Source organism: Bos indicus x Bos taurus, chromosome 15 (assembly GCF_003369695.1).
Source record: "Bos indicus x Bos taurus breed Angus x Brahman F1 hybrid chromosome 15, Bos_hybrid_MaternalHap_v2.0, whole genome shotgun sequence".
NCBI lineage: Eukaryota > Metazoa > Chordata > Mammalia > Artiodactyla > Bovidae > Bos > Bos indicus x Bos taurus.
In genome coordinates this window covers 62743685-62771329 of record NC_040090.1, presented here as the reverse complement: position 1 = coordinate 62771329, position 27645 = coordinate 62743685, and the positions used below count along the sequence as shown (strand labels likewise).

Sequence of the window (27645 nt, the reverse complement as noted above, 5' to 3'; positions counted from 1 at the left end):
ATCTTCTAGTTCAACAAATGGAGCTTAGTTGATAAACAGAAATCTGAATAATTGGCTTCTCGTCTGCTCCTAGTACCATGTTTCTTCTAGAACTTCCTCAGGATCATCTGGGATGTGAGTTAAAAGCGTCCCTATGAATCAAGTCTTTTGAGAGACAGAGAGAATTCAGGGTCTACTCTGAGTGAACCACAGCTGCATGGATGCAATGTGGAGTGCTTGGCCACTGCTACCACTAAGGTTGTGAAACTTGCTAAAGTCCCAGGTGCACGGTCAGTTGGGAAGATAAGAGTAAAATGAGCACGATGCCATAGACAAGGAGCTGATAGTGTGTCTACCCCGTGAGTCAGGGCATGATTCCCTCCTCGACATCGTCATGGATACACACACACAACGATAAGGCGCTGTACCAGACAGAATTATATAACAAGACAAAGAGGTTCCTATTCAAATGGTGGAGGTAAATATATTTTTATTTAAAAATTCCCTAACATGATTTTTTTAAGCTCTGTGACTGTGTTTTCTTCATTTTTTTTTGATGCGTTAGCTTTTTTAAAAGACATAATATAAACAATAATAAGTCATATTATATTGTAATTTTAAAATTCAGACTCCTTGTCCTTGTACCATGTCTATGAACATAGAGTTATTACAGGGCTGGGGCCAGGGAATGGTCATTTTTAACAAGCTCCTTGAGTGATTTCTTTGCACATCACAGTATAAGAACTTCACCACAGAACAAAGGGCAACTATCAAACCCCCTCCCCCCAGCCAAGTTTCTTATCTCTACCCAGATAAGAATTTTCTGAGCTATTGTCACTGACCCGGTGACACTGTGAATGTTATACAGAAGTGGGTATAGGCACCATGTAATACATGGTCTGTGCCATTAAACATCAAATAACCTGGTGGAAAGGAAAAATGCGTATATATTTAAACAACATAAAACCATATAACCAAGCACTACACTGAATGCTCAAGACAGAAGATCAGGCAGCATGGCCACGTGATATGAAGACTGGGACACTATTTACATAAGCACAGTTTAAAGTGCACTTCCTGTGTGTTATCTTATTTGACAGACACACTAGCACTGCGAGACTGATATTGACGTGGTTTTCCATTTTATAGCTGAAAACGTTGAGGACAAAAGAAGGGAAGGGATTATTTGCAGGTTACAGTTAGCAAGTGGCAAATCTTCTGATACTCAATTCCACACCATTTTTAAAGGGAAAAACCAATGTGGACTGGAGTAGAATCATTTCTGATTCATGAAGTTTTCATCCATTTGGACTGTCATCCCAAAATACCATAGATGAGATGGGGTAGCTTGTGTGCATATGTACTCAGTTGTGTCCAACTCTTTGGAACCCCATGGACTGTAGCACACCAGGCTCCTCTGCCCAGGAGATTTTCCAGACAAGACTACTGGAGTGGGTTGCCATTTCCTCCTCCAAGGGACCATCCCAACCCAAGGATTGAACCTGAATCTCCTCATTGCAGGTAAATTCTTTACCACTGAGCCACCTGGGAAGCCAAGCTTATGAACAGAAAACATTTCTCACAGTTCTGGAGGCTGGAGGTCCAAGTTTTGGTTGCAGCATGGTCAGGCTCTGGTGAAGGCCCTATCCCTTTTCCGGGTTGCAGACTTCTCACTGTGTCCCCACTTGGTGGAAGAGCACAGGGAGCACTTTAGAGCCCTTTTATAAGGGCACTAATCCTATTCATAAGAGCTCCACCCTCATGACGCAGTCGCTTCCCAAAGGCCCCACCTCCTAATACAATACAATCACTTGGGACCTTAGGATTTCAAAGTGAGTTTGGGGAGGACACAAACATTCAGACCACAGCACATGCAAAGGAAATCAAAGCGTAAGAGAATATATCATATAGAAAGGACTGGAAAGGGGCAAAAACAGCTCTGACTCTGGTCATTCTTCTCAAGCATCAGGTACACAGGCATTATGAACTCAGCCCTAATTTCCTGTTGTCATATATTACTCAGTGTCTCACTGCTAGTAACTTACTCTCATCTTCATTTCAAAGATATTTTACATGTGGATAATTAAATGCACACAGTTCTAATATGTGACTATTTGGACTTTAGGTATCTCCATGAATTAATTTTACCATCTACTTGCTCACATTTCATCTCAACCACTCTTCCAAAATATCTGTATATTCCAAGAAAGATAGCATAATAATTAATCACCGACTCTTAACTTTTTCTGTCCCTGTGGTAAACACAACTCAATGAGCAGGAAACATGGAGAATCACATTACTGACAGCACCTATGGGGCTCTAATGGCTTGAGTAATACTGACACTCCATCCTCTTTTTCATCCCAGTTCACTAGGTGACAATGAGTCTGATATCTTAGATAAGTTCAGATAGGAAAGTCATCCTTACATGTGTTCAAAATTTGCTACTGATAATGTGGGTAATAACCAGTCAAAGGTTAACTTGAGGAGATCAGGGGCCCTACCATACTGTTTTACTGTATATATCATCCAAGATCAAAAAACAGGGCTTTGCAGGTGTCAATAGTGGTAAAGAACCCACTTGCCAGTGCAGGCGATGTAAGAAATGTGGGTTTCATACCTGAATTGGGAAGATCCCCTGGATGAGGGCACAGCAACCCACTCCAGTATTCTTGCATGCAGAATCCCATGGACAGAGGAGCCTGGTGAGCTACAGCCCATAGGGTCGCAAAGAGTCAGATGTAACTGAAGTGACTTAGCACACATGCAGGCCAGAAGACAGACCCAAAAGATTCTACAGCAAATCCTGTGGAACCTGTGAATGCTCACTTAAGTGGCAAAATATGGGATTAAGTAAAGGATCTTGAGTGAAGGCACTTATCCTCTTAGGAAAAAGGTGATCCCTAAATGCAACCCCATGTACTCTACAGAAGGGAGATTTTCGAGGAACACTCAGAAGAGAAGAGACACAGGAGAAGAAGTGGCTTGTGACCAAGTAGGCAGAGTTGGAGCCATGTGATCACGTAGCAAGGAAGGCAGGCAGACACCAAAGCTGGAAGACCCAGAGTGGGTGCTCCCCTCGAAGGCCTGTAAGAAGCAAGTCCCACCAAGACCTCGATTTGGACTTCCAGCCCCCAGAGTATGAAAGAATAAATTTTGGTGTTTTTAAGCCACCCAGGTAGTGATAATCTGTTCCAGGAACTCTAGGAAACTAGTACACAGATACGAAAACTGTGTCCCTCAGATAAGTACTCTCTAGGAGGCATCTATTTGATGCCCAAATTGCTTTTCTGCTCTCTGTGACAGCCCTTGGATAAGTTCACATGGGTTATGTTGACTCATCTTTACCACAGTTTCCTTCACGAACATCTGTTTTTGATACCATGAAATATTTTCACATTTTTGCAGTAGGAATCAAAGAGGGAAAAAAATCTCTTGCCTCAAAAGAGACTTTCACCAAAGATTGAACTTAAAACCACTTCTGTTCATTTTAGCCATAATCCTGTGGTTTCATAACTATTATCATGTATATCTGTTTTTAAGTAATTGCTTCCTTTTTCTTTTCCAAATTTTTTCTGTATTACTCCTTACTACACTACTAGATTTTCGACTAGAACACTCAAAATTGGAGCCACTCACCACCTCCTAGCACCAAGTTTATATTGCACTGTTTTCAATTACACTATTTCAATGACATTTCATAAAAACTGTTCATTGAAAATTTTTAACAATATCAACAAATCTCAGTAACTCTCAGTTATCGTTAGTAAAATTTAAAAGAAGAAGAAGAATCAATAGATGAATGGATAAAGAAACTGTGGTACATATATACAATGGAATAATACTCAGCCATAATAATGAGGTGGATGAACCTAGAGACGATTATACAGAATGAAATGCCAGAAAGAGAAAAACAAATATAGTGTATTAATGCATATATATGGAATCTAGAAAGATGGCCCTGATGAACCTATGTGCAGGGCCAGAATAGAGATGCAGACAAAGAGAACCAACTGTGGACACAGCGGGGGAAGGAGAGGGGGAGACGAATTGAGAGAGCAACATGGAAACATATACATTACCATATTTAAATTAGAGAGCCAGTGGGGATTTGTTGTATGACACAGGAAGCTCAAACCTGTGCTCTGTGACAACCCAGAGGGGTAGGATGGGGTGGGAGGTGGGAGGGAGATTCATGAGCGTGCAGATATATGTATACCTATGGCTGATTCATGTTGATATATGCAGAAACCAATGCAACATTGCAAATAATTATCCTCCAATTAAAAATTAATCAAATTTTAAAAGTACACCTGGCTAAAATAAATAAATAAAACTAAAATAATCAAATATTTTTAAAAAAGAAGAGGCAGTAAATCTAATAGCCACAATTTTTCATTTCATTTTGAACTCCGCTGAACAGTTTGCAGGCTATTGAACTGTCTAATCAATTTTCCCTCAAACTATGATTAGGATTCATTTAAAATTATTGAATATACAAAAGTTGCAAGAGGGGAAAAATTCTAAACTTGATAAGTAGGAAACGGAGCTCAGCTTGGAGTTAAACCTGAGTAGTGGAATGGGGGAATACGGTGCAGTATGGGGGTTTATGAATGGGCTTCGTAATCAGGGTCTGATGTTTACTCTATTTTATTGGTTTATGGACATCCTAGTAGTTATCCTGTTCTGCTCATTCATCAAAATGCTATAGTGATGAACAATAAGGAAATAGATATGAAAGTGATTTTAAGTTAATATTCTACATAAACCAGAGGAAAAACAAACGATGACTCCTGGTGGTTGTTAGAAGACCCAAACTGAGAAAAATGTTGAGGAGCTATATCCCAAGTGAGAAAGATATTTGGATTAGACCAGCCTTGAATTATATATCATATACATACACAGACCAAAATCTATTTCCACTCGACATGATCCTTTTTATATTAAACTCAAGTATCTGCTTTCCAAATAGTAAGCATCAATAGTTACAGTTATTTTCTTTTTCTATATGTTCCTGAATCCTTACACTTAAATTAGCTGCTAAAATCTCTACATCAAGAACATACAGGATAAGGCTGCACTGTCAGCTGGGTATCTTGGTTAATCACCCTTTCCTGATTATTTTTGGAAGTAAAACATTGTAAACGCAAAAAGAAGCATGACAATAGTAGATACTGATGGAAAAAACTGGAAGAACAGAAGGTGAATGGAAGTCATATAATACGTTTATGACATAGATTATATGAAAGTGTTTGATCTTCCTTAAGAGGTCGGCGACCTCTAACTGTAGAACAGATGCACATTGTCCAGCTCCATCTGTAACAACTGTCTTTCCATCAGGACTGCTAGTTAGAGATTTGTTTTGTTCTATTCCCAGCTGCTGTTTTGTGGCACCAGTCACATGCGCATTTCGGTTACCACCAAATGTAAACATGATGTTCGTATCTGTGATTTGCATTTGAGTTTCTCATGAAGTATTATTAAAAAATGAAAATAGGCAATTAAAAATTGCATGTTATAGCATCTCAAAGTTTCTTTGATTTCCCTGAAACTTTGGAAAACACATCTGAGACTTCTCTTTGGTGTTAAAAAAGAAATTGCTCCCTCCTCGGTCTGTTTGAATCCCCTCCTTCTGGCCATCAGTGGTCTCCAGGAATTCCTCTCTCCTCTCTGGGCCTCTGTCCTTGTCAATAAAAGCAGAATTTGGTTGGTCCTATTTCAGTATTCAATTTTAATACTCAAATTTTTAACAGTTTATCCCGTCCCCTTACTTCTTTACTATTTGTATTTCAAATGTTCCCATCTCGCTATGGTTTGAAATATATCTCAATCTCTGAGAACCAGCTCATATTCCAATTCCAGCATCCTTGAGCTGAAGTTTCAGATCACTCTGTCATCTGAGAACCCTCAGTGCTTAGATTCGCAGGGGTTTCTCATCTAAGGCACAGGCAGCATAGCACGATGAAGAGTTTGGACTCTGGATCCAGATGACCTGAATGCAAATCCCAGCACTGCCATTTGCCAACTGTATGATGACTGTAAAAGTACTTTAATCTTAGTGTCAAAGGAAGATGATAATATCTGCCTCCCAAAGTTATTGTGTTAGATTTAACATGTGTCAAGGGCTTTGCACTTAGTATGTGTTCAATCAATGCTAGAGCATCAAATACTTCATCTAATGAACATTAGTATTCAAATGATATAAGAAATTCACTGAACTGAAGAAATGTACAGTCCAGCTTAGAGAAGGAATTACGCATGAAATAAATGATTAAAAATTAAAAGACAGCTTTGGTATCCAAGTGCCAAACATGACAGTGACCATTGGAGAGCAGGACAGAGGTCGCAAAGAGGGCGAGCAAGCCATGGTCAGGGTAGGTGAAAGACTTCTTGGAGGAGCGTGAGCCTTGAGCTGAGCTGGGAGAGAAGAAAACTAGATAGGCAGTGAGGAGCGGTAGAGTTCAAAAGAACGCGAGGAGGGGTGACCATCCGGAGGGAGAGAAGAGACTCTGTGATATGCAGTGGGTGGACCCTCTTGGTCCAAATGGTGGAGAAGTGAAGTGGTGTGTGACCTTTCAAAATTTAGTTCTAGTCTTGCCTGCAGAGGTCTCCCAGACACTCCCCTCTATGCCCATAGCCTCTGGTTGGCTGGTACATGGTGCATGGTATGTTCTAAGTGCTCAGAAAATGGCAGCTTTTATGGTTTTCCTAGTATCTGGAGCATGGTAGCATTTGATAAATGTTATCTGTCATGTTAGTGTGCTGTGAAAAGGAAGATATCCATAGGTGGTGGTGAGCTCTGAACGGCAACCTGGGTGAATAGACACTTCTGTCATCATTCCTACAAATCCTAATACTGTATAAACTGGCTACTAGAAAGGCCATGGGATGCCTTTTGTAGATTCGAAAAATTGATTCACTGTGAGCAAATGAAATGACAAAACAATGGAAGCAACAGTCAGCAACATTACTTTTATTCTGACTCAGCAACACCAGCCTTACACCACTCACTCCTCCCTTATACATGTGCTTAGTCACTTAGCCATGTCCAGCTCTTTGTAACCCCATGAACTGCAGCCTACCAGGCTCCTCCATCCATGGGATTTTCCAGGCAAGAGTCTACAATTCCTCAATTACAAAGGATCATGTAATCATATGAATGGTACGGGTGGGAGGGGACCAGTACTCATTGTGTTTCTGATGTGTCCCCCTTCTCCCCACTGGGTATACAGCTGTTTATCTTTCTGCTTTGCTAGATTTTCCCGACCTCAGAACGTGTTCCACCCTACCCCCAACCTGATGGGTCTACCAAAGCCAAGCTGTAATCCTGTCTTTATTCTGAGAAAGATAAATCTCCTTTCTTCTAGTTCAGCTAGAGTTGCAAATTGAGTTTGCAAGGGAAATAGGCAATAGAAAAATCACATGAGGCGCAAGAACAATTCCATGGAGTGCAAATGTTCTACACTAGCTTAAATATCTAGTCAAAGACTGGCACGGATAGAACAGTTGAGGTGACTTCTGGGCCTGAGTCCTCTTCTGTCCCCTCAATTTTTCTTTGGGGTAAATAAGAATTCTTAATAATAATAGCTAACATTTCTTCTAGGCTCCAAAGTAAAGATGTCACAAATATTTTCATTTATTCATTTTAGAGTAAATGTCACTTATCAACAAGGAGCACAATAGCTTTAAGAGGGTGACGCTCATATCTATTTTTCAGATGAGGAAACTAAGAATGGGGTAGGAATCAGTGGAGCATAGATTTGAAACCAGGTTTGTTGGACTTCACAGTCTTTATTTTACCCACCATATTGCCTCCTTAAGTTTACATTTCTGGTCCAAGGAAGGACGAGCTTTGGGAATAAATAACCACTCTGCTTCGGGTCCTCGCTCAGTCCTGCGCCCACCCTCCACACTCCACACAGGTCGTGGCCCATCGTGTCTTTTACCCCTTCTCAGCCACAAGTCTGTCTCCCGGCCTGTCCCTGCAGTGATTCTGTATACGGCTCAGATGATGCCACACCCAGTCCAAACCAGAGCCAGGACCTTCCTCTCCTTTGACACCCAGACATCTTGGAAGAAACTGGACTTAATTTCCTTATAGAACCTATCTCTAGCTGCATCCCAGAACCTGCTACCCGAGTGTCATTCCTCTCAGCCATCCCCCACCTCTCCTGGACTCTTGTTCCCCTGGGCTCTGCATGGCACCTGGCCCTCCCTGTAAAAGAGGAAAGCATTTCCGGAGCCAGAGTCCAAGAACACCACACAGACCTCACAGAAGCCTCTCTCCAGCTCTTCTTGAGCTCTCTAGGTCTGCCTCAGCCAACCCATTTCACTCTGACCTCCTCTTCTTGCCTGAAGCTTGCTTCTCTGCTCTGCCTTCAGCTGAAGTCTGATTTTTTTCTGAAAGTTGCTGACCTGACCTGAGAGGCTGGTAGCACATGACTCGCTCCTGGGACAAGATGTAATATGCCACTCTCCCACCCAAGGAGGAGGAGACCCATCTCAGCTCCTTTCTGAAGGCTGGAAGAGACCCCAGGCTCAGGGAAATGCTGAGCTTACCAGTTCACTCTGGTCATCCACCTCTTAGATGCTCTCCCAACCTACATGGTGTTCCAGCACTCTCTCACAGTTGTACACACTCAAGAATCATATGCATACGCTGAATAAATAAAATAGCTAGTAAGGAAAGGGGAGGGTAATTTCCTTCTGCTCTTATCTTCTTATGAATATATGGTAAAAGATGGAGAGAGACAGATTACCAAGAATCTCATTTCCTGCGTGGGTCTTAGAATTCCATGCTGAAGACAGATATAATCAAGATATAATTTCCCAACTTTTCTAAAACTTGGGCAATTTATATATATTGTGCTATTTCTCTTTGATATTCTAATGGTGGTATTAAATAACAATGAAAATTCTAAGTGAAAGGAAGAGACAGAGTGTGAATAAGCCCACAAACTGATTTGTGCATGTAGGCTAAGTCTCTTCAGTCCTGTCCGAGTCTGTATGACCCTATGGACTGCAGCCCTTAAGGCTCCTCTATCCATGGGGTTCTCCAGACAGGAATATTGGGTTGCCATGCCCACCTATCCTCCTCCATGCTTTAAATATAAATTTAAATTTATAAATTCAAGGAAGCCACACATAAATTCAAGACACCACAGCCATTGCAGCCCTCTCTGGACTTGTCAAGTCAAGAGCAGAGAATAGGCATAATCTGTTGATTCCATGTTCTGGTCAGAGGCATCTCAAGCTTTGAAGACATGTAAGTGCAAACTGGACTTCCCTGGTGGCTCAGACAGTAAAGAATCCACCTGCAATGCGGGAGACCTGGGTTCAGTCCCTGGATTGGATAGATCCCCTGGAGGAGGGCATGGCAACCCACTCCAGTATTCTTGCCTGCAGAATCCCCACAGACAGAGGTGCCTGGTGGGCTACAGTCCATGAGGTTGCAAAGAGTCAGACATGACTGAATGACTAAACACAAGTGCAAATTATCTGGATCAGTGCTATTACAAGAAATCTTCATGCTCTTCTATGATTTCTAAAAATTTACCATAAAAATTAGTTTTCATCTCTTCAACTCTTATAAACCCATCCTATAATGTAGTCTGGCTTTAGTAAGAATTTCCTGCTTCCCTGGGCACTGCAATTGGTCGTCAGATGGCCCAGTGTGTATCTTCCTGCTTTGCTAATGTTTTATTTTTCTTACTTAAAAAAAAAAAAAAAATTTAGAAGTACCTGTTCTTGTCATGTTTGAATATTAAATTCTTAGGGGAAAATATGATTTTTTTCCTTAAGGAGTACATCTCACTTGCCCTTGTTACTTTTTTCTGAGTTGCCCGCGGAAGGATCCATTCATTTGTAATGTTTGTATGGTTATCGATAAAGGGAATCAGTGTCTACCCTGGGAATGCTCCCCCACACCTTTCGCTCACTCTCATAGCACAGTGCTTTGCATATTGCTTGTTAACATTGCCAACTAACCCCCTTCTGAGCCCAGAAAGAATTTAAAAAGAAAGAAAGAAACATTTTCGGAGCAGGCAATGCCTGCCCTGTAAACTCAAAACGCCAATGTTTGAATATAGAAGTACGTATTATATCCCTGGCATTCATTTGAATGAATGTTTTATCTAAAGATTACAAAATGGCCCATTGTCTGACTTTAATTAGCCCACAGTCCTGCCTGTTCGGAGAACTGAACCAGATTTCCAGGGTTGTCCATGTTCCCCACCCAACCACCTGCTCTTTCACAATTGCAGAAACTTTTTAAAAAATAATATTAATAAAGGCCAACTTTTTGCAAGCACCTTATTTTTTTCAGCTGTCTTATTGGTTCTGTAGTGGTTGTTTTTAATGTCATGAAATTTAAAATATTTCCGGGTGGTGAATTCTTTTACTCAGCTTGCAAAAGTAATCAAGTTTTTCAGTGAAACAGCCATGGCAAGTCCATCTGGCAGAGCTGAAGTTCTGCACATTTCGTTCTGGCCAAAATGTACAATACCATTTATTAATGTGCATCCCAGTAGCTCCTGTCATTCTAACTTAGCTATCGATCTACATAAATACAAATAGCATTCCAAAGGCGCGCCAAGACCCACGGGTGAAAAAAAAATGTGTTTCATTTTGTAACTCAGGCAACAGAAATAACTTTCTCACAGAGGCAGCCTGGACATAATTTTGTGCCAAGCAGGAAAGTTTTAACAGTAAAATTTTAAGAAACTGTCAGAAGTTTGGAATTCTATAACAGTGTTACTTTCCAAAGGGCATAAAATAGTTCATAGACCAGAAATGTAAGACAGTTGAAACCACAGATTTTTTTTTTAATTTTGAAATCTACAATAAAGATATAAGAAGACCTAAATTCTGGTTTTTAATTTATATTAACTAGTTTCAATTACAAAAATAACACATGGTAAAATTTCAAGCTTAATAAAACAGCATAAATTTTTTTTAAGTCTACTGACCTTCCCTTCCTACTTGTTCTAATTCCCAGGGTCATGTGCAATCTTCCAGAATTTCTCTATGACATTTTATTATAAAGAAATTAAGTTGTTGCACCAAGGTAATCAATATCAAAATCTATGTTATTTACATGCACTATTACAAAAATACATGGTGTGCTCGTGGTGAATTCCCTTCTCCCAAGAGAAAATTTAAACAGGTCTCTTTTAGTCTTCATTTTACCTCTCTATGTTTGAAGGCATCAGTCAAAGCACTTCATACTATCATATCTCCATCTTATATCAATCACATAGTCCCTACTTCCACCTGAGATGGTGATATTGGAGCTAAGGTGCCCCAAATCAACTCTTTCTTTGTGAAATAAATACTCTATAATCTAGGCTTTATAGAAGCAAGCCAAATGTTTTTAAAGATATATGTTTCAATATTGCTTCCTCACAAATTCTTACAGGCTTTAGGATTGAACCTATACAATGACCTCTTAAATCATTTAAGGACATAGGGTTTTTTTCCTTTGTAAATAGGGCCTTATGAGGGAGACATGCCAGGCCCCTCTTTACACATGGGTATCAACGAGGAGGCTGGCGATAAAGAAGAAAAGAGAGAAGGAGCCCTGGGAATCGGTACAACCAGGACAGGTGGCCAGCAGCCCTTAGTACCCACAGGGCAGGTATCAGCCTTCACCAGGCTCCAACACAAAGCCAAATAGAGGTGGATATAAATGTCACCTGCTAGCCTCCCCAACCCCACCCCACCGAGAGCCCATCAGACCTGTATCGTGGATCTGGGAAGCTCCAGCAGCCCATACATTCACCACACCAACCATTTCTGACCATCATTTTCAGCCCCTGATTAAATTTCCTAGAATGCCACTTTTAATACATCTACACTGCTAATAGCCATCTAAAGAACCACTTCCTGTTAGTGGACAAAGTCCAGGTTCCTTCAGCCTGGCTCTAAAAATACTCTTTATAACCTGGCCCTTGCTCCTTCCTCCAGCTTTCCTGTCTGCATATTTCCACATCTGTGACATGCTGTCCACACATTTGAGCCTTTGCTTTGCCTCTCAACGACGAGACCCCTTATCCTATCTGCTTACTGATTTCCTGTCATCCTTCAAAACAGGACTCCTATATCACCTCCAGCGTGATGTGTTCAGTCACCTTCCTCAGGACAGCAGCTCATGGCCACTGCTATTCTCATCCTTACCCCAACCTCCCCTCTCTACGTGCACAGCCCGAGCAGGTCTAGTAGAATCCGGCCTCGTCACTCACTAGTTCTGTGACCTTGACAGTCTTTACACTGCCTATAAATTTTCTGATCTGTAATCTAAAGATAATTACTTACAGCAGTCTATTTCATTGGTTAATGGCAAGGCTTTAGTGGAACAATGTGAATCACTTAGCATTATGTAGAGTATATAAAGTACACAAATGTTAATTACTAAAAGTGATGAAACACACTAATATATATACAGTGCATGGCACAGAGTCTGGCATGAAGCAGGTATTCATAAAATGCTAGTCCACATTCTACTAGCCAAATCAAGTCACAAAACCATCCCAGATTCAAGACGGTAGAAGTATGCTGCTGCTGCTGCTGCTAAGTCGCTTCAGTTGTGTCCGACTCCGTGTGACCCCATAAACAGCAGCCCACCAGGCTCTGCCGTCCCTGGGATTCTCCAGGCAAGAACACTGGAGTGGGTTGCCATTTCCTTCTCCAATGCGTGAAAAGTGAAAAGTGAAAGTGAAGTCGCTCAGTCGTGTCCTACTCTTCACAACCCCGTGGACTGCAGCCTACCAAGCTCCTAGGTCCATGGGATTTTCCAGGCAAGACTACTGGAGTGGGGTGCCATTCCCTTCTCCGAGGTAGAAGTATGGATGCCACTTATTGATGGGAAGAGCTGCAAAGTAATTGTGGCCATATTTAGTCTATAGCAAATGGCTTATGTCCCTAAGTAGATCCTAATCTAAGCCCTTTGATTGCATTTTTTCTAGCACCTGAGACATTCAACATTGTGCCTAGCACATCAGAGGTGCCAGTAGATATCTTTGGCTTGATGGAAGGGCTAGGGCACAGAACCTACTGGTTATGTCACTGAGAGCTTGAGGGGGAATAAATCTTAGAGAGTTTGGGTTTAAATCCTAGTCCTGCAATTTATAAGACAGACAATTTGGGACACATCACTTAACTTCTCTGATGCTTGGTTTCCTCTTTTATAAACTTGAGGTGATAATATCTACTTTATAATAAGATAGCATTACATAAAGCATCTGGCACATGGTAGATGCTTAGAACTCTAGTTCCTATTCATTATGGAGCATTTCTCTTATCCATATTTATGACTGAATTACTAGGTAACTCAGATAACTGGTCCATAAATTAAAACCTTTTTCAAACTTTGCAAAATGAATAAGACTTATTAGAATAGGTTTGTTATAGCTGAGTCACTGCATAAGAGTTCACACCAATCAGAATGCCCCAGTTCTACTATATACTTGTCACATTAGCTAAGCATCTAATTCTCTATGCCCATTTTCTTGTGGAGGAAGAAGGTATTCCATCCTAACACAGGTACCTATTTAAAAGATAACAACATTATACCTGGCACTGACTTTACATTCATTTCAAAGTTGGAAGAAAATTGTTTGACTAATGGTTGTTCTCAATTCAGATATTAAAACATGGTTTTAAAATGTTCAGTATATCATCATCTCCACCTCTCTCCCAATCTTAGATATGATGACAGTGAGAAATTAAATATGCTGTGAATTCCTTGAAAAGGAATCCCAGCCATTCAGAAGGGGCTATGATTTTTATTTAAGCATTAGCAGCAATATCTTCAAGTTTAAAGGGACACTTTCAGACTATATAGTTGGAATTTTTTAAATATATCATGAAAAATCTTACACTCCTTGCAGTCCTCTTCTTTAGTACACTTCACATGGTCTTTCAGTTTTCAGGCTGGCACCTAAAAATATTATAGGGTCATAAAAATGACAATAAATGTAGTGAAGGGAAACTCCTGATCTTATCACTTTACTATCATGGTGACCTATTAGTTCAAATTAACTCATTTTCATGGAGGGGCTTTCGGGGCAGCTGTGAGGCTGCTGTGTTAGCTACAGGAAGTTGCACACTGGCAAATTTCATTCAAATGTAAACCTCTAAATTTGGCTACCTGGCATTGCAAGATCCTGTTGTTTGCTGTATGCAAAATAAAAATTATATACCATCTTGTTTGGTCAAAAGTTATGGGCTTTTCAATATTAATTTCAATATTATTTCTAAAGAATTCATATGGTGAGATGCAACTGAATGAATATAATGTCTTGAACAAGGTAAAAAGAAATGTGTTTTCCCTTCACATGAGCAAAGATACTTAGTGCGCATGTTGAAGGCTCATGTCTTAGGTTGTTCTTTCTCAACATATGAATCTGGTATACCAGCTCTGAAATCAGTCCAGTGAAACCCCTCCTGGTCCCAGAATAGGCCTTTTAGAACTCTTCTATGTTCTGTGAGATGAACAGAAGTTGTGTGCTATCATTGCCTTTTATATGACTTATCCAATCTAAATATTTCCCAGGTCACCATAAGCACTGATTATAGCTATAAATAATTAATTATGTGGAAATGTTTTATATCACAATGGGGGAGATCACGTAGGAGTTTTTTGAAATGGTCAAAATTGATCAAATTATATGCTTACAAGTTGGAAATTGTATTGTACATAAATTATGCTTTATCAAATTTGAACCTCCTCCCCCCAAAATGGAATACTTACTGAAGGCTAAAAATGTATAGATATATACATATAGATATGGAAGTATATATATATACACACACACACACACACACACACACACACACACACAGGGAAATATACCTCCCACTGAATCTTCTTTGTGAGCATTTATTTAATTATATGGTTTCTCTGAATGTCGTCAGTTCAGTTCAGTTCAGTCACTCAGTTGTTTCCGATTCTTTGCAACCCCGTAGACTGCAGCACCGGAGAAGGCAATGGCACCCCACTCCAGTATTCTTGCCTGGCAAATCCCATGGATGGAGGAGCCTGGTAGGCTGCAGTCCATGGGGTCTCGAAGAGTGACTTCACTTTCACTTTTCACTTTCATGCATTGGAGAAGGAAATGGCAACCCACTCCAGTGTTCTTGCCTGGAGAATCCCAGGGACGGGGGAGCCTGGTGGGCTGCCGTCTATGGGTCTCATAGAGTCGGACACGACTGAAGCGACTTAGCAGCAGCAGCAGCAGCAGCAGACTGCAGCACACCAGGCTTCCGTGTCCATCACCAGCTCCCAGAGCTTGCTCAAACTCAGGTCCACTGAGTCAGTAATGCTGAATATCCTAAGTCTCCTTTTTTACTAAATTTTTAAACTATGACGTTTTCCCACTTTTATTTTCAAGGTATTAAAACTCTTGGAAGGCAGTCTGGTGTGGTAGTTATGAGATAAGTTTTGAACAGAAGTAGAGTCACAGATGTAGAAAACAAACTTACGGTTCACAGGGGATGGGGGAGGGATAAATTGGGAGATTGGGATTGACATATACATACTACAAATATAAAATAGATAACTAATAAGAACATACTGTATAGCACAAGGAATTCTACTCAATACTCCATAATGGCCTATATGAGAAAAGAATCTTAAAAAGAGTGGATATATGTATATCTATAACTGATTCCCTTTGCTGTATACCTGAAAGTAACATAACATCATAAATCAACTACACTCCAATAAAAATTTTTTTAAAAAATAAAAGAAACAGACCCTGAAATCACACCATTACCACCAGCAACAACCCTACCTGCAGAGAAACCTGAGTTGTTCTCTATTTCAATTTCCTCATCATTAAGATGAAAATAATATTACTTACCTTCTGGGGTGGTTTGATAATTAATGAGATAGCAATATAACATATTTGGTCATGTGCCTAATAGTGTGCTTATAAAATTTCTACAAGTATGTGCCTATGAATTTTATTATAATTCATATCTCTGCTGGAACATGTTGGAAGTCATAGAAAAAAATTTTTTTAATCTGGTGTTTGAAAGACAGGACAGCATATACTCCTATTTCTAATCCTTGGGGATGTGATTTTGTTTCAGGCAGAGTCAATGGTCTGGAGGTAGGGAGATTATACCCATAACAAAACTGGATCCTGCATAAAAATTTTTTTGCTGATTTGTTGAGCTGGTAGGATGTAAGGGAAATCAATAAAGCTAGGCGGTTTGGTGGGGTGATTTGAGGGGTGACATGGAAGGGAGGGGAAATGTTTGAGCAGAAGTAAAGACACTGAATGATGAGAAGATGATCACCCCAGAAAGGCAGATTCCCCTAAGGACAGGGGTCCAAACTAGCTTTCTATGTGAAGACTGACTGGTCCTTGAGCTAGTTTTGCTAAGTTTGGGGTAGCTCAACCTGGGACTGGGGAACCTGGAAGGGAGCTGCTTCCCAAAAATATAAGCATAAATCTTCAGGAGAAACACAACGTTAGGAACTCAGATTTTCACAGATTAAGATCAACCCAGATACATGTTTCAATCAGAGATCACCAAATGCATAAGGAAACAAATAACTAGGAATGAGAGTCCTAGCATGAACAATAAAGTTAAATTCCCAGGACTTTCGGGAATTTTGGTATTAGCATAACCAAATACAAAATTTTTGAAAATAACAATAATAATAAAAATAAATAGTGTACACTCAACAAAAGACCAACCAATATTTTTTTTTGTTTTTGTTTTTGTTTTTTCTAATTTTATTTTATTTTTAAACTTTACATAATTGTATTAGTTTTGCCAAATATCAAAATGAATCTGCCACAGGTATACATGTGTTCCCCATCCCAAACCCTCCTCCCTCCTCCCTCCCCATACCATCCCTCTGGGCCGTCCCAGTGCACCAGCCCCAAGCATCCAGCATCGTGCATCGAACCTGGACTGGCAACTCGTTTCCGACATGATATTTTACATGTTTCATTGCCATTCTCCCAAATCTTCCCACCCTCTCCCTCTCCCACAGAGTCCATAAGACTGTTCTATACATCAGTGTCTCTTTTGCTGTCTCGTACACCGGGTTATTGTTACCATCTTTCTAAATTCCATATATATGCGTTAGTATACTGTATTTATGTTTTTCCTTCTGGCTTACTTCACTCTGTATAATAGGCTCCAGTTTCATCCACCTCATTAGAACTGATTCAAATGTATTCTTATAGATCAAACAGAATTTATAGGACTGAGAAAATATCTAATCATTGATACTAAAAAAAAAAAAAAAAAATCAATGCATGAGTTAAATAGCAAATAAGCTACAGTTGAAGAAGGAATTAGTGAACGGGATGTAGAGCTGAAGAAATCTATACCAATCTGTTCCAAAATATAGAACACAGAATCATGGATAGAGGAAAAGTAACAAGAAGTTGAGAATTTATTGGGGATAAAAGTAAAAGATTTAACAAATATCAAAGACTCAGAAGGAGAGAATTCAGATAATACAGCCAAGATAATATTTAAGAAAAAGATGGTTGAAACTTTTCCAAAAGACATGCATCCCCAGTCACATGAAGTACATCCTATACAAGCTGAATACATTTTAAAAATCTATCTCAAGATAAAAGGAGGTGAAGCTGAAAACTCTTAAAGCCAAAAGGAGTATACTTTAAAGGGTAGTCAGAAAAGAAAGAAAGATTGTTGTATAGAATATCTGTAAGTTTAATAGCAAACTTCTCAACAGCAATCATGGAAGCCACAAGACAGTGAAATGAAATCTTTAAAGTGCTGAGAGAAGAATACCTATAAAATTACAATTATGAATCCAGAAATAGTATCTTTTAAGTACAAAGGCAAAAGGAATTATATTTTCATTTACATAAAAGCTAGAAATTGCCACCAACACCGACTTCCCAGGTGACTCAGTCAGTAAAGAACTCGCCTGCAATGCAAGAGACGTGGGTTCGATCCTTGGGTTGGGAAGATCCCCTGGGGAAGGAAATGGCAACCCACTCCAGTATTCTTGCTTGAGAAATCTCATGGATAGAGGAGCCTGGTGGGCTGCAGTCCATAGGGTCACAAAGAGTCAGACACAACTTAGCAGCTAAACCACCGCCTACAGGAAAGGAATTTTCTAAAGGGTTCTTTCAGAAGGAGGAAAATGAACCTAGAAAAAAGTTTGGAGGACAGATAAGAAAAGAAAATGATAAACATGTAGTAAGTCTAATACATATTTACTTGGCAAAATGATGATGAAAATAATCATGATGTTTAATTTGTGGAGGTTTAAGCTAAAATTCAAGAAAATACATACTCATGTAAATTAGTGAGGTCGCTCAGCCATGTCCGACTCTTTGTGACCCCGTGTTCTGTAGTCTACCTGGCTCCTCCATCCATGGGATTTTCCAGGCAAGAGTACTGGAGTGGGTTGCCATTTCCTTCTCCAGGGGATCTTCCCAACCCAGGGATCAAACCCAGGTCTCCCACATTGCGGCAGACGCTTTACCGCCTGAGCCACCAGGGAAGCCCTGATGTAAATTAGGAGAGGAGCAAAAAGAGTTAACGTCCTAAGGGTCATGTCTGTCAGTGGGAGGCTTAAGATACTCTTTGTAGGCTTTGTTAAATACGCAAGGTAAAATTTTATGACTAATCATAAAGCATGGAAATAGAGTGTTTAATTTCCACAGCAGGTAAAGGGCAAAATTATACAGGGGAAATGAACACAAGAGGCTTCTTTTCATCAAATAACAAATAAAATCAACTAGCCTAGTCATTATGAAAGTTCCTCAGGTATTAAAACTGGATTGGGAGTACAGGGCTGGCAATTCCACAGTAATAAGTAAAAGTGGGCAGAAGGAAAAGGAACGGAAGAAGATTGTTGGTGGCCCTGGTGGTGGCAGACTCTGCAGGGACTGTGTGAGCCCAGAGTAACCTTTGCTCATGCTTCAGGCAGAGGCCAGGGAGGGCCGGGCCAGCTGATGAACCGGTGCATTACGGAGAGATGCTCATAATTCTCTCTGTCCAGCTGGACGTGCACCCTGCCTTTCACAGGAAGCCTCACTCCAGGCTCCAGCCTTGGCCAGAGCAGTTAAAGAGGAGCAAGCAGAGAAAAGGAGGCAAGAGGGCAATAGGACACCCCCCAAGGCAGCGCCAGGGATGGCCACCACCCTGCCACACTCTGCTTCCCCAGGGAAGGAGGCTGAGGCAAGGGGCAGGGGGAATGGGCCCTGGCACAGGCCTTTGAAGAAAGAGATGGAAAGCAGAGGGGAACACTAGATACCATGGGCCCTGGCAACATGGGAAAATGTGCCTGAACACAAGCTCTTCTCTAATTAATCATTACCTCCTTTGCTTCCCGTACAAGACATCACAGCATCCTGACCTTGGACCCCACACACACTGTTTACCTACTAAGAAGTTTAGGATTAACAGAGGCAAACCACTATAAGTAGAATGGATGTTTTGTAAAAATAAAAAAAAAAATCCTACTGTATAGCACAGGGAATCATATTCAGTATCCTGTAATAAACCATAACGGAAAAGAATATGAAAAAGAATGTGTATAACTGAATCATTTTGCTCTATAGCAGAAACTAACACAACATTGTAAATCAACTATACATCAGTAAAATAATTTTTTAAAGAATTTTAACATCAAACACAGTGACATGTTTATAGGAATAAACCATGGACTTTAAGAAATGTAAAAATGCACCTGAGTGATAATAGCTAATACTTATGCCCTCCTTACTCAAAACTAGGAACTATTCTCAGTGCATGACATATAAGATCATATTTAATCTTCATGTGCCTAAGATCACACAGCAAACAAGAAGCAGAGCTGGGATTCAAATATAGACACTCATTCCAGAGTCTTCTCTTTCAAATACCGTGCTACCTCTGAGTGGCTGTTGTTCAGTCGCTAAGCCATGTCTGATGCTCAGTCACGTCCCACTCTTTGAGACCCCATGGACTGCAGCACGCCAGGCTTCCCTGTCCTCCACTATCTCCCACAGTTTGCTCAAACTCATGTCCATTGAGTCAGTGATGCCATCCAACCATCTCATTCTCTGTTGTCCCCCTCTCCTGCCTTCAATCTTTCCCAGCAACAGGGTCTTTTCCAATGAGTCAGTTCTTCGCATCAGGTGGCCAAAAAATTGGAGCTTCAGCTTCAGTCCTTCCAACAAACATTCAGGGGTGATTTCTTTTTTAGTATTGGTTGGTTGGATCTCCTTGCAGTCCAAGGGACTCTCAAGATTCTTCTCCAGCACCAGAGTTCAAAATTCTTCGGTGCTCAGCTTTCTTTATAGTCCAACTCTCACATCCATACATGACTACTGGAAAAACCATAGTTTTGGCTATCCAGACCTTTGTTGGCAAAGTGGTGTCTCTGCTTTTTAATATGCTGTCTAGGTTTCTCATAGCTTTCCTTCCAAGGAGGAAGTATCTTTTAGTTTCATGGCTGCAATCACTATTCTCGGGGATTTTGGAGCCCCCAAAACTAAAATCTGCCAATTGGTGGATATTTCCCTAGAGAAGATAGAATTCCAATTTAGTCCTATGGATGGAAAGTTTGTATACCTCACCTACTTCTTTTGTAATTCATATGTTAAAGCCTTGGTCCCAGTATGATGGTATTTTAAGTTGGGGCCTTTGGGGTGGTAATGAAGTCATGAGAGTTAAGTCATATGAATGGGACTGGTGCTCCCATAAGAAGAGACATATGGAAAAGATGATCTCTCTTTGTGCCGCATGAAGACACTGCAAGGAAACAGCCATCTGCAAGTCAAGATGAAAGCCCCTCAAAGGACCCAACCATGCTGGCACCCTGATTTCAAACTTCCAGCCTCCATAACTGGGAGAAATGTTTTTTGTTTAAGCCACCAAGTCTATGGTATTTGTAATATCAGCCCAGTCTGATTAAGACAGTTGGGAAATGATGGGTTACTCTCAGATATTTGAAGAGCTATTTATGGAAGAAGGGTTTAACTTATTCAGTATAGACCAAGGAGATTAGAAATAAGTACATTTGTAACAGAGGTTGCCAAAGAATAAATTGGCTTTCTCAGAGAGTGCAGAGTTCTCCATCACTAGAAGCTGAATGCACCCAGGGTTAATAACAGTGGAGAGGATTTCAGCATTGAGTGCTGATTGAATAAGACTCTATAAAATCCCTCCAACTCTTGAGAGTCTGTAGGATTATCAGGGTCAGGACAGAACTAAGAACTCAAATCCGAAAACGTGGATGTTGATACCTCTTCACTTTTACAACAGCTACATTTTCCACTTAGTTTGTTCCTGGGCCTCTTGGAGTCAGAATTTGCATTTTAAGACTCAACACACCTGGATACCCTTCCTTCAGCGGTCAGCTTGAGCATCTCCTCTTCCAGGATGTGTTCCCCACCCCATCCTTAATGGGGGGACACCAGCTTAGGTCCACCTCACCCCATCTTACTACTACAGTGCCACTTCTCACACTGAGGTGAATTCTGTTTCATCATCAATCACACTCTGTATTAGGGCATGTCCTAAGGCTGCAGTAACAAATTACCGCAAACAAGCAGCTTAAAATAATTATTTATTTTCTTACAGATCTGGAGGCTAGAAGTCCAAAATCGAGTTGTCAGGAGAGCCAGGTTCTCTGAAGGCTTTAGGGGTACCCCCTTCTTTGCCTCTTCCTAGCTTCTGGCATAGGTGCATGCGTGCCTAGTTGCTTCAGTCGTGTCCAACTCTTTGAGACCCCATGGACTGTAGCCCACCAGGCTCCTCTCTCCATGGAATTCTCCAGGCAAGAATACTAGAGTGGGTTTTCATGCCCTCCTCCAGGGGATCTTCCCAACCCAGGGATCAAACCTGCATCTCCCATGTCCTTCACATTGGCAGGTGGGTTGTTTACCACTAGCGCCACCTGGGAAGCCCATAACCCATTTATATAAATCACTAATACATATTTGAAAAAGGATATTGTGGCTCAGCTGGTAAAGAATCCGCCTTCAATGTGGGAGACCTGGGTTCAATCCCTGGGTTGGGAAGATCCTCTGGAGAAGGGAAAGGCTACCCACTCCAGTATCCTGGCCTGGAGAATTCCATAAACTGTATAGTCCATAGGGTTGCAAAGAGTTGGACATGACTAAGCAGCTTTCACTTTCATTAACACAAACAGTAGAGGGAAAAAAAAGGGGGAAGGAGGAGAGAGGAGGGTTCGGAGGGAGGGTACACGTGTATGCCTATGGCTGATTCATTCTCACATATGGCAAAAACCATCACAATATTGTGAAGCAATTATCCACCAATTAAAAATTTTTTGAAAGAGTAAAACACGCATGCCTCTCTATCTTTCAGGGCAGTGTCAGTTCTGCTCAGTCTCCATTTGGCCCAGTGCCAGGTAAGTATTGCAGTTCACAGGGGTCGATTCCTTCACTTTTGAAGTAAATCAGGCATTTAGGCTTCCATTCTTTCAAAGATGCCTTAGAAGACTTTGAACGTTTTGCTGCTTTAAAATACTTGTTTTTAAAAAGTAAAATCAGTAAAGGCAGACCTCATGCAGCCGTTCCTGAATTTGGAATGCATTCTGTCTAGTATAAGCTTATTGGGCAAAAGCAAGAGCAATTAGGCCCTTCATACAGTTTTTACAGCTTCCCCGGTGACTCAGATGGTAAAGAATCTGCCTGCAATGCAGGAGACCCCTGTTCAAACCCTGGGTTGGGAAGATCCCCTGGAGAAGGGAATGGCAACCCATTCCAGTATTCTTGCCTGGAGAATTCCACTTCCAAGCTCAGAAGCGGCATAGGTTTTCCCAGTAATTTGGGTCATCTTCAGAGCTGGATAAGGGAAAGAAATTAGAGCAGAAGAAGATCCCCAACGTCTGAATGTCTCTATACCGTGTTTCCCAATCACATTTACTGTCATTGGAATTTGCCTGTATCTGCTCCATTCTACAGAAGAAAATTTCTGCAGCCTCTCTCATCATCTGGAATGGCTCTTCCTCTTTTTAAATAGAAAAAATACATGTTTAAACACCAAAGGATTTTTTCTCTGTGTTTTTTTATTTGGAAATTGGAAATGCAGACAGGAGAGCCTGGTAGCCTTTTTTACTTAGTCTCCTTGCTGTTTGTAGCCTTAACCACTACGACAGATACAGATTCATGGCATGAAACAAAACCTTATTTGTTGATATTGATTTTCACAGGCACAGATATTTTTTTTCTAGAGAAGTATGCTTATGACGAAACCTCTAACTGCAGCTTTCAAATTCATGAGCAGATTAGAATTCAGGGGCTACAGAATTTAAGATGGAAATGGAGTGAGTGGAATTGTGCTGTTAAGTTTCTGCGAGGAATTTTGATTTGAATGAATGAATAAATTTACATGAATTGTTGCACATAGTATTATACTACTGGGTTTACAGAAAATGTATAAGATGTAAGTTCTGCCCGCGTAGGGCTGGTGGGTCAACTGGAAAGAGGACTACGCTCAGATGAGAGAGTGTTGAGCACAATGCAATGTGCCGCCTTGGGTAGCAGGGGTCTAAGCGCTGTGTCTGGACAGTGGTGTAAGACTGAGTCAGGGTAACAGGGAGGAGGGTCTTGATGAGTCTGTCTTCTCTCCCAGAGAGCAGGCAGGGTGGGCAGGGACAAAGCTCAAAAGCAGTGCACTGCGGTTGTGGAAAGTAAGAAAGACAAGCACCTGCAACTTCCTCTCAGATCAACTCTTTTGTGACTAAGAGAGTAGGTCTGAGCTAACTGGATCACACCCAACACCAGCTGGAGGGGAAAAAAAAAAAAAAAATCTGTTTTACAGTCCTCGAGTCTGTGCTCCTGAACACGTTCTAAATGATACAGGGTTCCCTGATACAATTGAACTGCAGGTTCAGAAAACGTTTAGCAAACACATCTCTTCTCGTCTGGGACTATTTCGCTGGGCCTTACCTTAAATGAGATTCTTAGTTTCAGCCTCTCCAGGTTTCCACCAAGGGGGCTTTCTGTGCCAGGTTTTCCCTTCTCAAGCTTGCAGGGCCCGGGGGAGCTGAGTGGGGACTCAAATTGGCCACGAGAGGGCAGCAAATAACACCAGACTCTTCAAAGCCAAGAAAACCTTTATCGTGGTCCTCTAACTTGGCTTCCCAGAAGCAAAGCAAGGCAAACCATTTTCGGTTGCCTGCTAGGTGCAAGTCACCGTCAGTGTACAAAAATTAAAAGAAGAGTACAACTTGCCGCTGATTCCGGGTGAGGTCACCTTATCTAGAGAAACTGAATCTCACATAGCATGCCCCAGAAGCAGCCTCTTAATCTATGGGGGCAAGGCTTAGAAGCTGTGAAAAAGATGCTTCATTAGATAACAGCAAATGCCAGGGGATTCTTATCCTGTCCTCTTTAGCCCAGCCCCTTCCTAGTAGAGCGCCTCACATACAGAAGGTGTACAAAAAAAATGTGTATGTGAGAGGCACTGGGCAGTAATAACTCCATGTAAAGTGAGCTCATTACCTAAGGCAGCTCGACCTTAAACATACCAGTTTTGGGGACCAGAGTAGTTAAAAGCCATAATGCCACCCTACTGAATGCTTTTCAAGACATCTATCTATTTAAATGTTGGCCTTGGCGTCAGGCCTGCGTTAGAAACACCATGTCACACGTGGAAAGACCGGGCTGCCATAGACATGCCTTGACTTCCTCCGAGGAGACATTTGTCCATCTGTTTTCCCTTTGGCAACAGGCTCACCGGTGATGTCAGGTTACTATGGTGTCAGGAGAGCCTTCCTCTCCGACCCGGACTTTCACAACACCAAGCAGTTTGCCAACGACGCCTGCACGTCAAGCGCGGCCAAGCCCTTTGCCTGCGAGTCCTCAGCAGGGCAGGGCCACGCGGCCCTGCTGGACCCCTACTTCCCGGAGCCCTATGGGGACCACCGCCCCACGGCCCTGACCCCCAACAGCGGCACGCTGTTCAGCGCCTCGGCCCTGCCGCCGCTCCTGCCGCCGCCCTTCCCCAGCGACCCCGCACACTTCGCGCTGGTGAGTACTCAGAGGCTTAGTTTAGGGGAGGTCACCGAGGTCGGGGTTCCCGCGGCCCTGGACAGCCCGTGCGCCCAGCAGCCAAGGGTCTACTCGCCCAGGGAGAAGCCAGAATCCACGTTCAGAGAGCCTTCCTCGGGGCTTCGGGCCAGCCACGCGGGAGGAGGCTCTGTGTATCCAGGGGTTGAGGCGGGACGACTGAATAGGACGGGACGTAGAGCCATTGTGTTAACACTCTAGATTTTGCCAGATGGTCCCCCATCATTCCGCCAGCGCTTAAGGAAAGAGCACTGTCTTACCTCGCAGACCCAGCGAGGCCGTCCCCGGGGCATATCCATCAGGAAGCCTCCGACCTTCCCCTTCGTTCCTCTTTCCCCGACGGTATTTCTACCCTTTAGAACCTGCTTCTCTCACAGTCCTTCCGGAGATGAGTTCATAAGAAAGAGCACGAGTAACCTTTTTATACAAAACTGTAAAGCCCGCGACCACAAAGGAATAAGTCTGTGGACATGGGGTTTTAGACCAAACAGGCCTCAAGAGATTGGGAATTACGTGTACATGTTCATTTAATACTGGCAACAACTCAGGGTATAGTTATTAAAGCCCCATTTGACAGAAGAACAAAGTGAGGCACTCAGAGTTAGGAAGCTAGTAAGTGGCCTAGCATTGAATCAAACCTAAACCTTTCCAGCCCCCAACCTATGAGGCTCCAGGTCTTTGCTCCCTGTGGGGCAGGGTAGCCGTCCCAGCCCCCTTAGAAGCCCACCCTGTAATTTAGAGGCTTCTCCTTCCAGGAGTAGATGAAACGCTGCCTAAATGTTCATTTTATCATTTTCACATTTACTCATTTAAAGTTTTCTGGGGAAAGGACTCTATATACACACACGCACGCACACACACACGCACACACACACACCCAATTCTAGACTGAGAAAGGCACTAAAACGTTCAGTGTCCAACAGCAGAGGAGAGAGCCGCCTGTAAGGAGGCGCTGGACAGCACAGGGAGGACCCCAAGCCTGCTTTGGAAGACACGGGCCCCTGTGTCGGGAAGGAAATGTGTCCCCATCAGACCATCACCTAGTGACTAACCCAAGTGACCTTTCCATCCTCCTCAGAGGGACTCGTGGGAGCAGACGGTGCCCGAAGGCCTCAGCCAGCCAGACCCCGTGCCGGCAGACACCCTGCAGAGCTTGGCACCCAGCACCGGCTCCCTCTCGCAGCTGGAGTCGGGCGGTGCGGCCCAGCACAGGAGCGCCGGCTGGGGGGGCCCCCTCACCGGGGTTCAGTCCTACTCGCTGCATGCGCTGGAGGATTTGTACCACACACAGGGGTACCCCACCCCGGCCCCCTACCCTTTCACCTCTTTCATGACGATGTCCAATGACCCACCGCCCAAGGTGGGGCCCTTCTCCCAGGACGAGGGGGCAGACACCTCTGCCCTCCAGGACACTTCTCCGTGGACCAAAGAAGACGGGAGCCTGGTGTGGGGGACATATGAATGCCGCAGAGCCTACTGAGGGCACCGGAGGACTTCTGTGCTTTAAGTCAGTTCTCTGTATTCACAGACTCTTGTGGTGTGGCAGTTCTTTCAGAAGTGGGTTTTCAGGACAAGTCGTTGTCCTGAAAAGACAAGACGACGGCATTTATTTGTGATCCACCCACCATAACCCCACTGAAACACACCACAATGTGAATTCAGTGTGCCAGGGATAGACAGCCTGACAGTGAGGTTTTGGGGCCTAATAACCCATTATGTTTTGAATCTTTTGTTATCTTTGAAGTATCATTTTAAGACTGGTAGTTTTGCTTAAATTACATTAAAAACTTTATGCAGCTCATAAAACATACTAATTTTCCTGTCTAATTTTTCTTAGTTATGTACTATGTGTGTTCCTCAATAAAAGAGAATGTATAGGGTATAAAATAAATTAGGGCACAAAAAACAAAATGCACTTTATAGCATGTGACTTTATAAAGTGTGAAGTATTACATATATTTCTCACCTTACAGGGACTTACAAATAATAACTTGCAAGTAATAAATGTGATGCCATTAAAAAAAATGCTTTATTGTCATTAAAGTAGGATGAAGCCAGGACACTATTGGCTTCATAACTACATGGTTTTGACTCTGCACTAAAGCCCAAGATGTCCAAAAATTAGGCTAATCCAAAAAACAATAAAGGCCAAAAACTGTCTTTGACCAATGCCCTCTTTGAGCAATTAAGCTAGATATTGTTTCTCTGATGGAATACACCAACAGTTCTCAGAGTGGATTAGTAAAATGGACATTCTATAATCAAATAAGAATGCATGCATTATAAGGAAAACACAGACAGCAGGCCTGGACTGTCGGCAAGAACACCAGAAGCAAAGGGGCTCTGAAGAAGGACAGTGTCAGGTATACACACACCTCCTATTTAAAGAGAGACCTTGCTGGTGGCTCATTGGTCAGAAATAAATAGGTCTTACTTTGTATAAATGAAGAAACGGACATTTGAAGCCTCAATCTGTCTCATATAAGTCTGATTGGTTTGGATTCCTTTGCCAGTTAAGCTCTCACAGTAATTCCCACCATGTACCATGCCTGTCTGCAGGCCAAGCCCATCATAAACACCCTGCACACACTTTAACTTGGCAAAGCCTGTCTCAAGCTCCACAGGTTACACCCAGAAT

At 42.1% G+C, this 27645-nt stretch overlaps 1 protein-coding gene across 1 annotated transcript; it reads left to right on the top strand.

The window, feature by feature from the left end:
- Positions 1 to 6290: 6290 nt before the first annotated feature.
- C15H11orf53 (chromosome 15 C11orf53 homolog) lies at positions 6291 to 26967 on the top strand. The gene is made up of 4 exons (XM_027562092.1): positions 6291 to 6353; positions 22300 to 22342; positions 24670 to 24968; positions 26086 to 26967. Exons 1-4 carry the CDS (start codon positions 6291 to 6293, stop codon positions 26485 to 26487), a joined length of 807 nt encoding a protein of 268 aa, XP_027417893.1. The 3' UTR covers positions 26488 to 26967.
- The last annotated feature ends 678 nt before the right edge of the window (positions 26968 to 27645 follow it).

Coding starts and splice junctions, on each gene's coding strand:
- C15H11orf53 (XM_027562092.1), top strand. CDS start 6,291: ATGACAGTGACCATTGGAGAGCAGGACAGAGGTCGCAAAGAGGGCGAG. Junction 6,354..22,299: donor GCGAGCAAGCCATGGTCAGG/GTAGGTGAAAGA, acceptor TCTATCTTTCAG/GGCAGTGTCAGTTCTGCTCA. Junction 22,343..24,669: donor TCCATTTGGCCCAGTGCCAG/GTAAGTATTGCA, acceptor CTTTGGCAACAG/GCTCACCGGTGATGTCAGGT.